The sequence below is a fragment of the Tupaia chinensis genome, unplaced genomic scaffold (genome assembly GCF_000334495.1).
Source record: "Tupaia chinensis unplaced genomic scaffold, TupChi_1.0 Scaffold000561_1, whole genome shotgun sequence".
Classification (NCBI taxonomy): Eukaryota; Metazoa; Chordata; class Mammalia; order Scandentia; family Tupaiidae; genus Tupaia; species Tupaia belangeri.
Window position 1 is genome coordinate 4,344,079 of NW_006160074.1, and position 15,632 is coordinate 4,359,710.

Genomic DNA, 15,632 nt, shown 5'->3' on the forward strand with positions numbered 1-15,632 from the left:
CCCTTTTTTTAAAAAAAAGATTTACCTCATTTTATTTATTTTTATTATTTTTCTTTCATTTGACTAGAGAGAGATATAAAGAGAGAAGAAAATGAGAAAGCATGCAACAAGATCCAGGACTTGAACGAACCATGAATACTGTTAAAAAACATCCTACTTTCAGGGCTGGCAAGTAACACAGTGGTTGAGGTGCTAGACCCCCACATGGGTGACTATGGTTCAAGTCCTAGACCTGGTAGCTTGCTTTTTCACTTTCCCTTTCTCTCTGCACAAATTAATGAATAGATAAAGATAAACAATTCTAAAAACAAAACAAAACAAAAACAAAAACAAAACCCACAATAGATTAGTATGTCTGTTTGGACTATTACATGCATTTAATTGGAAAACTGTTACTTTAGGAGGGCAGTGATTGAACTAGAGCTTGGTTCTGGGTAGGACTCAAATATATCCAGTCTCTCTTATGCCCGGGATTTCAGAAACAGAATAGTTAGAGACAGAAGAAGCCAACTTAAGTAAGATGCAGCATTTTTGTCAAGTCAATGCATGAACGGATAAAACTTTCACCTTCTTCTTCTATACCATGAGAAAACCTCACAGGTCTGCTATGAAGATAATTTAGAGGAAAGTGAAATTTTTCTAAAATAAAATATATGATTTTATGTAAAATGTCTACTTCCCTCACTAGAACAATACTTGTCCTACCTCTCCCTAGAGTTGTAAAGATTAAATTATTTTAAAAGGATCTTCTGATATACCCCAAATCTAATATTCAAGATACACTGCAATTCAGCTCATATTTTATTTAAATATGACTGTATTTTCTTATGATGAGGCTATATAAATGTTTACATTTCACCAACAGTTTTAATTGTTATGGCAGTTGAACTTTTTTAAAAGACATTTTTATTATAGGGTGCTTAAATTTGCCAAAGATAGGGAGAAACAGAGACAGAAAGTGAGAAATTATCCCCCAGGGAGGGATAGTCACATTGCAATCCCTTCTCTTCCATTCTCCTCTCAGGATCTGGGGCATGCACGCACATGTGCCCAGCTTGAGTTTTAAGCCACCAGGTAAGGACTCGAACCATGGTCAATTATGCGAGAGTCCAGAGATGTAACCATTATACCATTTGCTGGTCTCTGAACCTTTTCTTTAAAAATAAATCTTCAGGCCAGCAGGTGGCATGCTGGTTAAGGAGGCTGAACTCCCACATGGTTGACTGTGGCTTGAGTCTCAGACCTGGTGGCTTACTTCCTCACTTTCTGTCTCTCTCTCGTCAACTTCAATAAAAAATAAAATAATGACAATGAATAAAATTAAAAATTATTTTTTTCAAAAAAATATTTTATTAATTAATTATTTTAATTTGACCAGAGAGGGAGGGGGAAAAAGAAAGCAAGAAAGCAAGTCAACAGATCTGGGACTTGAACTGTGGTCAGCCCATGTGGGAGTCCAGTGCCCTTAACCACCATGCCACCTGCTAGTTCCAAATAAAATAATTCTTTAAAATAAATAAATGGAGCTTGGGCTGACCCCACACGTTAGTTGTTAAGGGAGCAGTATTCCACATTGCTGATGCTGGTCACATCCCGGCCCTGACAGCTTAAAACACCCTGGGCCATGTGAGGCCATGCCTAAAATCCCAACAGGATTGAGAAATGAAGAAGGGATTGTGGTGTGATCTTACTCGATTAAGGGTACTTTCTCCTTTCCCTTTTTTTAGAGCACAAGTGCCCTCTGCAACTAGTAGAAAAAAGAATACATAGGCAAATCCCCAAATAATAGAACAATTTTGCTTGAAAGGGAGATGGAGTTAGAGCCTTGCCTGTTTGGCTCTTCCTATTCCTTCATGATGACCCCAGGAGACCTGGTGGCACCCTAAGCTCTGAAAGTACCACTAGTCAGGGTCCTTACTATAAATGCTGCATAGTGCACAGAAGAGCAGTAAGTAAAACCTACAGAAATGAAATTTATCCTATCTTGCATCTAGGTTGTAAAATCATTAACAGAAAGCACCTGTATCTATACTCACAGTAACACTCTGGTTGGCCAGATATGAACATGAACAAATGAGGTAAGCTACAACACTGACCTTTTTCACTTCTCGCTTGGCTACGACTGGTCCACTTTTACTACTTGAAACACAAACAGTTTTCTCCTTAGTATAGACATCTGTATTTACCACAAAACTAGCTTCAGCACCTGTTACAGAACTGAAAATAACAGTAAGAAAAATAAAAAGGAAATATTCTTAGCAAAAGAGAACTCAAAGTTTCTACCAGGCTATTTCTTTTTCATGTCTGTTCTTACCTGGGCTGGTAATGTTGTAATCCTTGTACCTGGGTGGCAAGATACTGGGGTAATTCCCAAGTCACTTCATTTGTCTGTGTGTTCCAATAATAATAGCATCCTGTGTTTTCATCCCAGACTTCTTGCCAATCTCCCATCTCAATTCCAACTAGAATAAAACCAATTTTAAGAATTGTAAGAATTATAAATGCTGCTATATTCCTTTTATTTTCTCTTTGGAGTTTTTTTTTTTTTTTTTTGATATAGGGTGAACACAGAAAGACAAAGACAGAAAGCAAGAAATTACCCCTTGGGGGGGCCATGCCGCAATCCTTTCTCTTCTATTCGTCTCTTGGGATCTTGGGCACACACAGGTGCCAGGCTTCAGTTTAAGCCACCAGGTCCTGAACTCGAACCATGGTCGAATAAATGGGAGCCCAGCAACATAGCCATTACACTAACTACTGGTCCCTAAATGCTTCTACATTTCTGACTTAAGACCCAAGTAAGCTCTAAAGCCATGACAACCTTTTCTCTTAAAAAATCATTTAATTAATTAATTATTTTTAAAATTTGACCAGAGACAGAGAAACAGAGAGGGAGAGTGAGAAAGCAATCTGCCAGGTTCGGAACTCAAACCACCGTCAGTCACATGGGAGTCCAGCGCCTTTAACTGTCATGCCAACTGTTGGCCCCTGACAACCTTTTTATTTATTTTTTTTTTGGAGAGGTTTTTTGCTATAGGGCGTGTGTGCTCACCAGACAGACAGAGTGAGACATAGAGACAGAAAGCGAGAAATCAACCCCCAGGGGGGATGGGACGCGAACCGCAGTCGACTACGTGGGAGTCCAGCGACATAGTCATTACGCTAACTGCTGGTTCCCACAACCTTTTTATTTTTTAATAACTATTTTATTTAACTTTATTTATTTATTTATTTATTTATTTAAATTTAACCAGAGAGGGACAGAGCAAGAGAAAGGGCAAGAGAGAAAATGAGAAGCAAGTCACCAGGTCCAGGACTTGAACTGAGGTTGGTCATGTAGGAGATCAGTGCCTTTTAACCACCATGCCACCTGCCACTACCCTGCCCCCACAAACCCGCCAACCTTTTTATAAGAGTTACAGTGTTAACATTATGAGCTGACAGCTTTGTTGTGGGGAAAAGTATTTAAGAGTATCCCTGGGCTATACCTGCTAGATATATTAATAGTCCCATCTACCTTTAACCCACCTCCTGCATTCTGACTACTGAAAGTGTCTCTAGACATTGTCAAGTGTTTCCTGCAGTAGCTACGCACACTGGACTCCCACACAGTTGACCATAGTTTGAATTCTGACCCAGCAGCTTAAAACTCATGCCAGGTGCATGTGTGTGAGTGCCTATGATCCTGAGAGGAGAGTGGAGAGAAGGGGTTGTAGTGTGGTCATCCCCCTGGGGGGTGATTTTTTTTTCGCTTTATGTCTCTATCTTCCCAGCAAGCGTACCCACCCTATAGCAAAAATCTCTCAAAAGGAAAAAAAAAGAAAAAAAAGAAAGCAGTGTGTTTTTCCAAAATTGTACATGAAAACCAATATTTTTTTTTAACAGAATAGCTTTATTCATCAGATATAATCTGCTACTGGTTCAAAGAACAAGCAATTACTTTTGAAAACAGAAGATTTACATCCTATAAGATTCTGAAACCAGTATCCTACCAGATTATAAACTACATTTAAAAGGACAGAGGGCTGGCCCTGTGGCCTGGTGCTAAGGGGAGATAGATTCTACATGGGTAACTGCAATTTGAGTTTCAGACCCAGCAGCTTAAGAAACATGTGGGACACATGTGCACAAATGCTCCAACTTTTGACAGAATAAACAAACAGAAAAGGTATTATGGTGTGACCATGCCCCAGTGTGTGGAAGGGTGTTTTTTCCTACCTCTCTCTTTTCCTAACACGTGTTCTCTAGCGAATTTAAAATAAAAGGTTAGAATCCATAAATAATGTGAAAAAAAAAAGGGCTGGAATCCTAAAGTCTGGGGCTAAAGCACCTAGGTTTTTAACATTTTTTTATATAAAAAAGAACTATTTATTTAATTATATTTATTCATTTATCTATTTAATTTTGACCAGAGAGAGGGAGAGAGAGGCAGAGAGACAGACAGACTCACAGAAAGTAAGCCACCAGGTTTGGGACTTGAACCCGTGGTCAGTCACGAGGGAGTGTCCAGCACCTTAATCACTATACTACCTGCTGGTCCCTTTTATCTTAAAGAATATCAACGAGGGCTGGTATTTAGCATGGTGGTTGAAGTGCTGGACTCCAACATTAGGAACTGTGGTTCGAATACTGGACCTGGAATCTTACCTTTCATTTTGCCTCTCTTTCTAGTCAAATTAAAAAAAGAAATAACAACAATGGTGAATAAAATAATCCTTTTTTTTAAAAGGGAGATTTTTGCTATAGGGTGCGTGTGCTTGCCAGAGAGACAGAAAGTGAGAAATCACACCCCAGGGGGATGCCATACCACAATCCTTTCTCCTCCCTTCTCCTGTAGGATTTTGGGCATACATGCACATGTACCCAGCCTGAGTTTTAAGCTGCCAGGTCCAGAACTTGAATTGCGGTTGATTACGTGGGAGTCCAGTGACATAACCATTAACACAATCTGCTGGGTCCAATAAAATAATTCTTTAAAAAGAAAAAGGGGGAGGGGGAGGGGGAGGGCTGGCAGGTGGCATGGTGGTTAAGGATGCTGAACTCACATGCCTGACCACAGATTGAATCCCGGACCTCTCAGCCTTCACATAAATTCACATAAACAAATAAACAGATGAATAAATACAGTTAAATAAAATAATACTGGGACTAGCAGTTAGCGTAATGGCTACGTCGCTGGACTCCCATGTAGTCGACCACGGTTCAAGTCCTGGACCCAGTGGCTTAAAACTCACGGTGGGTGCATGTGCGTGCCCAAGATCCCAAGAAGAGAACAGAGGAGAAGGGAATGTGGTGTGGCCATTCCCCCTGGGGGAGTGATTTCTCGCTTTCTATCTCTGTCGGGCGAGCGCACGCACCCTATGGCAAAAACCTCTCCGGAAAAATAAATAAATAAATAAACAAACTTAGAAAAGGAATGCCAATACAGGGACCGGAAGGTGGCAGGTTGTTAAGGAGCTGTACTCCTGTGTGGCTGAATGCAGTTCAAGCCCTAGAACTGGCAGCTTGCTTTCTCACTTTCTCTCTCGGCAAATTAAAAAAAAAAAAAAAATAATTAAAAAAATAATAATAAGAATAAGCAAATAAGACTTAAAATAATTATTTAATAAAGGTCAATGCCTTGCTAGCAGGTAGCATGGTGGCTAAGACACTGAAGTCCCACATGGTCAACCATGGTTCAAGTCTGATCTGGCAGCATAAAAATCAAGCTGGTGTGTGTGCATCCCCAAAAGCTCAAGAGAGTGAAGGAGAAGCAAAGGCAGCATGGCCAAGCCCCTGAGGAGTAATTTCTCGCATTCTTTCTCACTCATTCTCTCTTTCTCCCCAGTGAGTACATATGCCCAATGGCAAAAACATTAGGGGAAAAAAAAAAAAAAAGAATGTTAATACCAACAATACCTTTAAGGACTGCACTTTAAACTTAACCAAAACAAACAAACAAACAAACAAACCACCATTAAAAAAACAAAAAAAAGATTATGCTTACCTCCTGCCAGTGAGCACTGAGTGTCATACTGCCACCCAGAAGTTTGGGTTGAGTCTGTTCCATTTGAAGTAGTGGAAGAAAGGGCAGATGTTGCAGCTTCCTTTGGTTCTGGTCGAGGTGGGGTTGGAGGTGGAGCAGAAGCTCCTACGGGAGCTGCAGGCTGAGGTGCTGCAGGCTGAGGAGCTGTTATGGCATCAATCTCCTTCAGGATAAGAAGAGCAGCAAGTATTCATGTTACCAAAATGAGAACTTCCAGAAAATCCTAACATGCTCAATTCTCAGTTGCTCAACCTCAACCCTCCTCGTCTAATTATACAAGTTTCTCAAACACTACCCCATTCCTCTTTCCTCTTCCTCTTACATGGCAAGCTTTACGAAAAAGGAGAAAAGGAGATATGAACTGGGAAGAAAGAAAACAAAAGAAAAGGGGGACAATGAGATGGACACTGACTGACTGAGATCCACATCCAAAAACCACTTCATTATCCAAAAACCCAAATGAAAGCACCACCAACCGCTAGGAAGTTGGCCAATGTACTATCAATATCAGTCGACTGGTTTCCATTTGCCTCTTTGGACTGTGCTGGTTTTTCGGAAACATCACTCTCATCATCATCACTGTCAGCATAAGCACCAAGTAAACATAGACCGCCTAGAAAGGAAAACAGTATTATTAATAAAAACAATGCCAATATAGCCTAAACAAAATAAAACAACCATGTATATATATAAGATGATTTCTACTTTTGAATGTAGTACTGGGTACAAGCCCTTGTCAGACAGAGATAGGGATGGTGGAATGAGAAATCACCACCCAGGGGGATGGCCACACCACAATCTCTTCTCCATTCTACTCTCATGATTTTGAGTACACATGCACACAAGCCACCAGGTCTAGGACTCGGCCTTGTGGGACCCAACCACTTTAACCACCATGCCAACTAGTTGGCCCGTAACATGTTTTCTTTGGCCAAAGTTTACATTTAGATCATGTACAAGGCATTAAGGATCCTTGGGGCAGACCTATAGTACTGTGATTAAGGGAGCCAGATCTCACATGGTCTGTCCTAGTTGAATCCCAGCTCCAGCAGCTTCAAAACCAACCTATACATGTGTCACCAAAATCCAAACAGGATGGAGAAAAGAAGGGACTGTGGTGTGACCACACTCCGCTGAGGGGGTGTTTCCTCTCCTTACATTTGTCTTTCTACAGTAAGTACATGTACCCTCTGGCAATAAAAATATCTGAAAAATAAGATAATCACTGAGCTCCATACAGAGGTATATTTCACTATACACTGAAAGCTAATAAAATCAATCGCATAGGACCAGCAGATGGTGTAGTGGTTAAAGCGCTGGACTCCCACATTGCTAATCACGGTTTGAGTTCAGGACCTGGTGGCTTGCTTTCTTGCTTTCCCTTTTTTGCTTGTGGTCAAATTTAAGTAATAATAATAGGAAATAAAATTCAGTAATTGATTCTTTGAAAAAACCAACCTGCATAGTTAACTTGACATCCTCCTGTATATATATATTCAATTACTCAACTTCATACTTCTTTAACCATAACTTTGCCACAAGGTCCATGTGTTAGGAGACAAAACAAGCATTCCCAAATGGGAAAGTCATGTTGTAATCCTTTCCTCATATCTTCTCCTTTCCAGATTTTGGACATAGAGCAAACACGCCCATCACATGTTTTCTTTGTAAAGAATTATTGGGTTATCGGAAAAGTCACAACACATTTTTGCACAGAAAAACATAGAGAAAAATGTCATACCTTTTAAAATTTCTTTTTAGAGAAATTTTTGCTATAACGCATGTGCTCTTACCGGAGAGAGAGAAAGCAAGAAATCACCCGCCAGGAAGGCCAGGCCACAATACCTTCTCCTCCACTCTCCTCTCGGGATCTTGGGCACAAATGCACACGTGTATGGCCTGAGTTTTAAGCCAACCGGGTCCAGGACTTAAACCATGGTCGACTACATGGAAATCCAGCAACGTAGCCATCTGCTGGTCCCTGTCATGACTTTTCGGACAACCAAATATTTAATTATTTTTGATAATTATTTTATTTAACTTTATTCATTTATTTTAATTTGACCAGAGAGGGAGAGAGAAAGAGAGAGAGAAGGAGGGAAAGTGAGAAAGTAAAAAGCAAGCCGACAGGTCTGGGATACAAACCAGTCGGCCATGTGGGAGTCCAGCACCGTTAACCACTGCTGGCTCCAATTTTCTTTACCACCATTATCTTGAAATTTGCTATAGAGCACATACACTCAACAGAGAGAGAGAGAAAAAGCCACCAGGTCTGGGATTTAAACCACAGTCCATCATGTGGGATTCTAGAGCCTTAACCACCACGTCACCTGCTGGTCCCCCAGCATATTCTTTTAAGCCATCGGGTCCAGAATTTGAACTGTGCAGTCAGTCACATGGAGTAACAATTGCCCTAACCACCACACCACTGGCTGGCTCCACTTTTTCAAAACAGCACATATTATATATCCCAATTTTAAAATATGGCAATTTAAGTGTCAATCTTTTTTTTTTTTTAAACTATTATTTTCCACAGGGCACATGTGCTCACCAGAGAGAGCAAGTGTGAGAAATCACTCCCCAAGGAGAATGGCCACCCACAATCCCTTCTCTTCTATACACCTCTAGGAATTTTGGGCATGCATGCGCACGCACCCAGCGTGATTCTCAAGCCTCCAGGTCCAGGACCTGAACCAGGGTTGACCATGTGGGAATCCAGCATCTTCACCACCACATCACCTGCTAGCCTCTTAAGTGTCAATCCCAAACAAGCCAATTAAGTAGAGCGTAGCAGCTAAGAGAGTTTCAAAGTTAAAAACGAAGCTCTTAATCAACAATTAATTCTCAGACAGGAAGTGATAAAGCAATTAAAACGGGACTCATGGCTAGAACCGATTATCAGTGTTTCTTTCTCAAACCCAAGTTGTATCAAGAATGTCCTCTAGAGAACCAGCAGTTAGCGTATTAGCGTAATGGCTATGTTGCTGGACTCCCACGTAGTCAACCGCGGTTCGCGTCCCAGACCCAGTGGCTTAAAACTCACGCCGGGCGCGTGTGCGTGTGTGCCCAAGATCCCGAGAGGAGAATGGAGGAGCAGGGATTGCGGCGTGACCATTCCCCCTGGGGGATGATTTCTCGCTTTCTGTCTCTATGTCTCTCTGTCTGTCTGGTGAGTGCACGCGCCCTATAGCGAAAATCTCTCCAAAAAAATAAAAAAAGAATGTCCTCTATATGTATGTGTGTTTAACAAGACTAAATTTTGGGCGAGCAGGTGGCTTGGTGGTTAAGGTGCTGGAATTTCCATGTGGTCGACCGTAGTTCAAGTCCCAGACCTGGAGGCTTGCTTTCTAACTCTGTCTCTCTCTGGCAAAGCTCATGTGGAAAAAAAATAAATTTTTTTTGGGGGGGTGGGAGAGGTTTTTGCTATAGGGCGTGAGCGCTCACCAGAAACACAGAGAGATAGAAAGTGAGAAATCACCCTCCAGGGGTGATGGCCACCAGAAAAGAGACTCAAACCACGGTCAACTACATGGGAGTCCAGCAACATAGCCATTACGCCATCTGTTGGTCCCAATTAATAATAACTCTTAGTAAAAAAAAAAGGACTAAATTTCAGGACCAGCAGGTGGCATGGTTGTTAAGATGCTAGACTAGCACATGGACAAACACAGTTTTAGTCCTGGCTGGACCTGGTGGCTTGCTTTCTCACTTTTCTCCTCTCTCTCTCTCTCTGGTGAGCAAACATGCCGTATAGCAAATTAAAATAATAATAAACAAAATCAAATAGATAAAACTTCTTAAAAAAATCTAAATTTCACAGCTGGGCACTTTCCATTTCCTCAATAAAAACCTGGTAAGTGAAAAGATTTACCAGGATATAAAAATCTAATTTTCCAAGTCATTCATTCCATAAATTAACTCGAGTTCACTTAAAAGCAATCAAATTGTTTCATCAATGCTTTAGTCATGAAAACCTTGCCCTTTTCTTTCTTAACACAGACAACTTCTTATTCCAGGTATCAGTTTTCAAAAGTTTAAACTTCAAGTTAGAAGGATTTTCTTTTTAAAAGAGACTTTTCCTATAGGGCGTGTGTACTCATGAGATAGAAATCGAGAAATCACTCCCCAGGGGGGATGGCCACATTGCAATCCCTTCTCCATTCTCCTCTCGGGATTTTGGGCACACCTGTATATACATCCGGTGTCCGTTCCAAGCTACCAGTGTTGTAGGCTGAAGTTGGAGCAGTTTTTTTATAGGGGGTCATTTACCAGCGGTTTCTATGCAAGCAGTTACAGAAGCTGAATCAAGCAGGTTAATTATTTCTGAGGGGAGTGGGGTTTCCCCGTAAGCAGTTACATTGGTAAACAAAAGGGATTCGGGCTAGTTAGCAAAGACAGTAGCAGATACAGGATGTCATCCCGGATATGGTCTTCTATATGGCTAGCACGAGCTATTTTTTTCACGGGAAGAGCAAGCAGGTTTACAGAAGCAGACAGCCATGTTAGGGTAAGGGAACAAAATGGACAGTTGTTCATGTGTAAGATCTAATATGCAGCCTTTCACATCAGGTCCAGGACTTAACCCGCTGTCAACTACGTGGGAGTCTGGTGATGCAACCATATGCCATCTGATGGTCCCAAGAAGGGTTTTTTTTTTTCCAACAATTATTTTATTATCTTACTGAACTATATTTTTTACTTATTTATTTTAATTTGGCCAGAGGGGGACAAAGAGAGAGAAGGGGGAGAGTGAGAAAGAAAGCCACCAGCTTTGGGATTCGAACCACAGTCGGCCACGTGGGAGTCCAGCGCCCTTAACCACCACACCACTTGCTGGCCCCCAAAGGAATTTTTTTTTAAAGAGACACTGTTACTGGTCTTGAATTAGCAAACCTTTCCTCTTAGTCTTCCAAGTACTTGGTATTTACAGGTATTTGTCCACAAATCCAAAGGGTACTTTTTTTTCCCTTAAGATTTTTGCCATAGGGTACATGTACTCACCAGAGAGAGAAACAGAGACAGGCATACAGAGGGAAAGGGAAAAATCACTTTCTCCATTCACCATGGGGGATGGCCACATTGTAATCCCTTCTCTTAAAATTCTTTTCTCAGGATTCTGAGTACAAACAGATGTACCTAGTGTGACTTTCAAGCTGAGTCCAGGGCTCAAACAGTGATCAACCATGTGGAAGTCCAGCACCTTAACTACCATGCTACATGTTAGCCCCTGTGGTTAGGATTTTTAAGTGGACATTTCTTTGACATTACTTCCATTTCCCAGTTACCAAATATTTTAATTCCTAATTTTCTGAATAAGAGATGACAGACTATTAGAACAGAACTACAAAAAGAAATTTCTGTATGGAAAAAATGTATACTTCAAGTAATTGGTGCTAATGGATTTTAGAATAGAAAATTTCTATTTTTATGTTAAAAAGCAGTTCTAGTTTAGAGATAATTACAGAAATAAACACCAAGTTATTTATTGGCCTTAATTCTATATACAAGTTCATGTGATCTCCACAGAGTTTTCATTACAAAATACCCAAGGGGGCGCTGGACTACGGTTCGAGTTCTGGACCCAGCAGTTTGCTTTCTCACTTTTTCTCTTGCTCTCCATTCCTTTCTGGTCGAATAGAAAGGAAGAAAGAGAGAGAGAGAGAGGTAAAGTAAATAAATAAAGTTAAATAAAATAATTCTTAAAAAACAAAACTCTAACAAAGGGTGCTTCTCCAGGCAACAGATTTAGTCTAATGGACACATTTTTTTTCCTTCACCTCAAGAGTTTTTTATAGTACATAGACTCTCCTAAGCTCCGAAAAACGTAATAGCTAAATTATCAAATAAAAATTCTAAAATCAGGGCTGGTAGGTGGTGTGGTGGTTAAGGTAGCTGGACTCCCACACAGCTGACCATGGTTTGAGTCCTGGATCTGGCAGCTTGCTTTCCTACTTTCCTTCTTTCTCTCTCTAAACAACTTCAAAAAAAAATTAAATAAATAATTCTTTTTAAAAATTAATTTATTCATTCATTTATTTTAATTTGACCAGAGACAAAGGGAAAGTGAGAAAGCAAGGCACCAGGTCCTGGACTCAAACCACGGTTGGCCATATGGGAGTGTCCAGTGCCTTAAACATGATGCCACCTGATAATTCTTTAAAAAAAATTCTAAAATGCAGTATTTGTGGGAAATTGGCATACTTCCTATTATCAGAGACACCATAAATGGATCCAACATTGCTTTTCTTCTTTTTTTTTTTTTAAAGAAATATTGGGGGGGGCAGCAATTGGCATAATGGCTATGTCACTGGACTCCTATATAGTTGACTGTGGTTCGAGTCCTGGATCTGGTGGCTTAAACTTGTGCCAGGCACATGTGCGTGCGATTCCAAGATCCCAAGAGGAGAATGGATTGCAGCATTGGTCATTCACCCATGGGGGATGATTTCTCACTTTCTGTCTCTCTCTTGTCTTTTGGGCAAGCTCCCTATAGCAACCTCCCCACCTCCACCCCACCCCACCCCCACCCCAAAAGAGAGAGAGAGAGAGAGAATTATTGGGGCCAGGGGTCAGCAGGTGCCTGGTGGTTAAGGGTGCTGGACTCACACATGACTGACTATGGTTCAAGTCCAAGATCTGGTGGTTTGCTTTCTCACAGTCCCTCTCTCTCGCTCTGTCCCTCTGAATGAATGAATGAATGAATGAAGTTAAATAAAATAATTCTTTAAAATAATTATCGGGGCCAGCAGATGGCGTAGTGGTTATGTCGCTGGACCCCCACATAACTGACCACAGTTTAAGTCCTGGACCTGGTGGCTTGAAACTCACATGTGTGTGTGCATGCCCAAGATCCCAAGAGGAGAATGGAGGAGGCGGAATTGCAGCTCAGCTGTACCCCCAGGAGGGGTGATTCCTCACTTTCCCTCTCACTGTTTCTGCTGAACACATGTGCCCAATAGCAAAAACCTCTACAAAAAAATTTATTTATCCAATTTTAATAATAATAATTGTTTTCAAAATGGCAATAGGGCACACACGCTCACCAGAGACACAAAGAGGAAAAGTGAGAAAGCAAGCCACCAGGTCTGGGACTTGAACCTGAACCATGGTTGGCCACGTGGGAGTCCACAACATGACCCGCTAGACCCAAATTCAATTTTTTAAAAAAGAATTTATTATTATTTTTCAATTTGGACCAGAAAGAGATACAAAGAGGAGAGGGAGAGAGGGGGAGAGGGGGAGAGATAGAGAGAAAGAGAGAGAGAGAGAGAAAACCACCAGTCTGGGACTTAAACCGCTGTCTGTCATGTGGGAGTCTAGTGCCTTTAACCACACCACCTCCTAGTCCCTAATGGTAATATTTTTTAATAGAATTTTTTGCCATAGGGTCCAGATGCTTGCTGGAGAGACAAAAAGCGAGAAATCACCCCCCATGGATGATGGCCAAGACGCAATCCCCTTTCCTCTCAGATTTTGGGCTCACACACATACCCAGCATTCGTTTCAAGTCACTGGGTCTGGGACTCAAACTGCGGCCAGCCATGTGGGAGTCCAGTGATGCAACCATTATGCCATCTGCTGTTCCCCTCAACAGTTCTTAAGTGAAATATGTTAACAGGTACAAAGAGCTATAGAACAAGTTTCTTTCAGGGGATAATAAGGCTACAATCCCTTCTCCATTTCTCCCAACTTTGAGGTTTTGCGCATACAGTGCCCAGCACGTTTGTTAAGCTGTGGGTCTCCAGGACTCCAACAGTGTAGTCGTCCATGTGGCTAATGAAACCACTGCATACCACCAGCTGGTCCTTCCTTAGGTTATTTCGCATGACTATGTATCATATAATATTTTTCAGAATAAAAGTCCTAGCAAAGTTTCTGCCTCATTGTATTATAAAAGCATATATTACTTTTTTAATTTTTTATTTGATTTCTTCAAAACTTTTATTTGTTAAAAAAAAAAAAAAAAAAAAAAAGCTGGCATATTCCTAGTAATAAAGATGAAATCCTTTAACTAAAATCATCTTAAGAAAAAGAAATGGCTAAGGCCAGCTTGTGGCCTGTGGTTAAAACAGCTGGATCCCACAAGGCCAATCGCATTGTTTGAGTCTCAGACCTGGTGGCTTAGGAAACACAACAGGTGTGCATGTACATGAGTCTCCAAAACCCCAAAAGGAGAGATGGAGAACTATTCCCCAGTGGGTTGAGGTGGGTATGCTTTCTCCTTTCCTTTTCTCTGAGAAAGAAAGGGGGAAATAAAAAAAAAAGAAGGAAGGAAAAAAGAAAAAAGGTACGGGGCAACTAATGGTACAGAGGTTAAAGCAGCTGAATCCCACACAACCAACTACATGGTTCAAGTCCTGGACCTGGTGGCTTGAGAAACATGCTGGTCTCATGAGTGAGCGTGCCTGAAATCCTAAGCGGTGAAAAGGAGGAGACTGCAGTGCAGTCATCCCCCTGGGGGTTGCTTTCTCACTTTTTCTCTATCTCTGGCGAATGTGTATGCCCTGTAACAAATTAAAATAGTAATAATTAATTCTAGTAGTGACATGGGGATTAGGGTGACTTCATAGTTCAGGTCTTTGACCTTGCAGGTTAAAAAAAATGAGCCAGGGGGACCACAGATGGCATAATGGTTATGTTACTACACTCCCATATAGTCGACCACAGTTGGAGTCCTGGACCTGGTAGCTTGAAACTCACACTGGGCACATGTGAGTGCGTGCCCAAAATCCCGAGAGAAGAATGGAGAAGGGACTGCAGCATGGTCATCATCCCTGGGTGGTGATTTCTCATATTCCCTCCCTCTCTTTCTCTGTGCCCTTTGGTTAAAAACGAGAAGAGAAAGGAGGAAGAGAGAGAGGTAAAATTCTTCATATGTACTCTAATAGTTACAGAAAACCATACAAATAATGGAAAGTCATTTCTCTTTGGCTTTTGACAATCATTTTCCCCTGCATAATATCAACTGGTGGGTGAGAAGTGAGCAGGGAAAAAAGTGGACAATATGAAGACATTTCTGCTGACAATTACATAAAGACCTGACTGATGCCTGGTGGTGGTATAGGTGGCTGGACACACTACATGATACAAGAAGGCCTAGGGATTTGGGTCCTTGGTCAACCTAAACATGCAGAGCTTATCCTGAACTGCTGGATGGAAAGCTGGGGAAAGGAACATGGTGAGGTAAGGCCCTGTTGGGGGTTGGTTCTTCCCTCTCTCATAAATGAAATAAACGTTAACTAAAAAAAATAAAATAAAAAAGACACGTAGCAATCAAGGAAATGGCTCTCAGGAACACTTAAATTCTATCTAAGCCATGGGGCCAGCAGGAGATCCAGAGATTAAGGCAGCCAGATCCTACATGGCCAACTGTGTGGTTTGAGCCCCAGACCAGGTGGCTTGGAAAACACAGTGGGCACATGTGTGTGCAAGCCCAAAATCCAGAAAGGAGAAAGGATTACAGCGTGGCCATCCCCACGGGGGGTGAGGGGGTGTCGATCTCTCTCTCTTCCTCTCTTGTTCTTTGTCTTTCTCTAGAAAGTGCATAAGCCATACAGCAAACCAAAAAAAAAAAAAAAAAAGGAAGAAAAAAAATTGAATACAACTT

General features: G+C 41.3%; 1 protein-coding gene across 1 annotated transcript in view; it reads right to left on the reverse strand.

Moving 5' to 3' along the window:
- FNBP4 (formin binding protein 4) overlaps positions 1-15,632 on the reverse strand; it is a gene marked incomplete at its 5' end in the record, with an annotated part of 62,678 nt that overhangs the window by 42,610 nt on the left and 4,436 nt on the right. Inside the window, 4 exon segments of the mRNA XM_006157851.3 lie at positions 2,097-2,217; positions 2,315-2,462; positions 5,987-6,188; positions 6,502-6,638. Of these exon segments, the coding sequence (XP_006157913.2) occupies positions 2,097-2,217; positions 2,315-2,462; positions 5,987-6,188; positions 6,502-6,638 (608 nt within the window).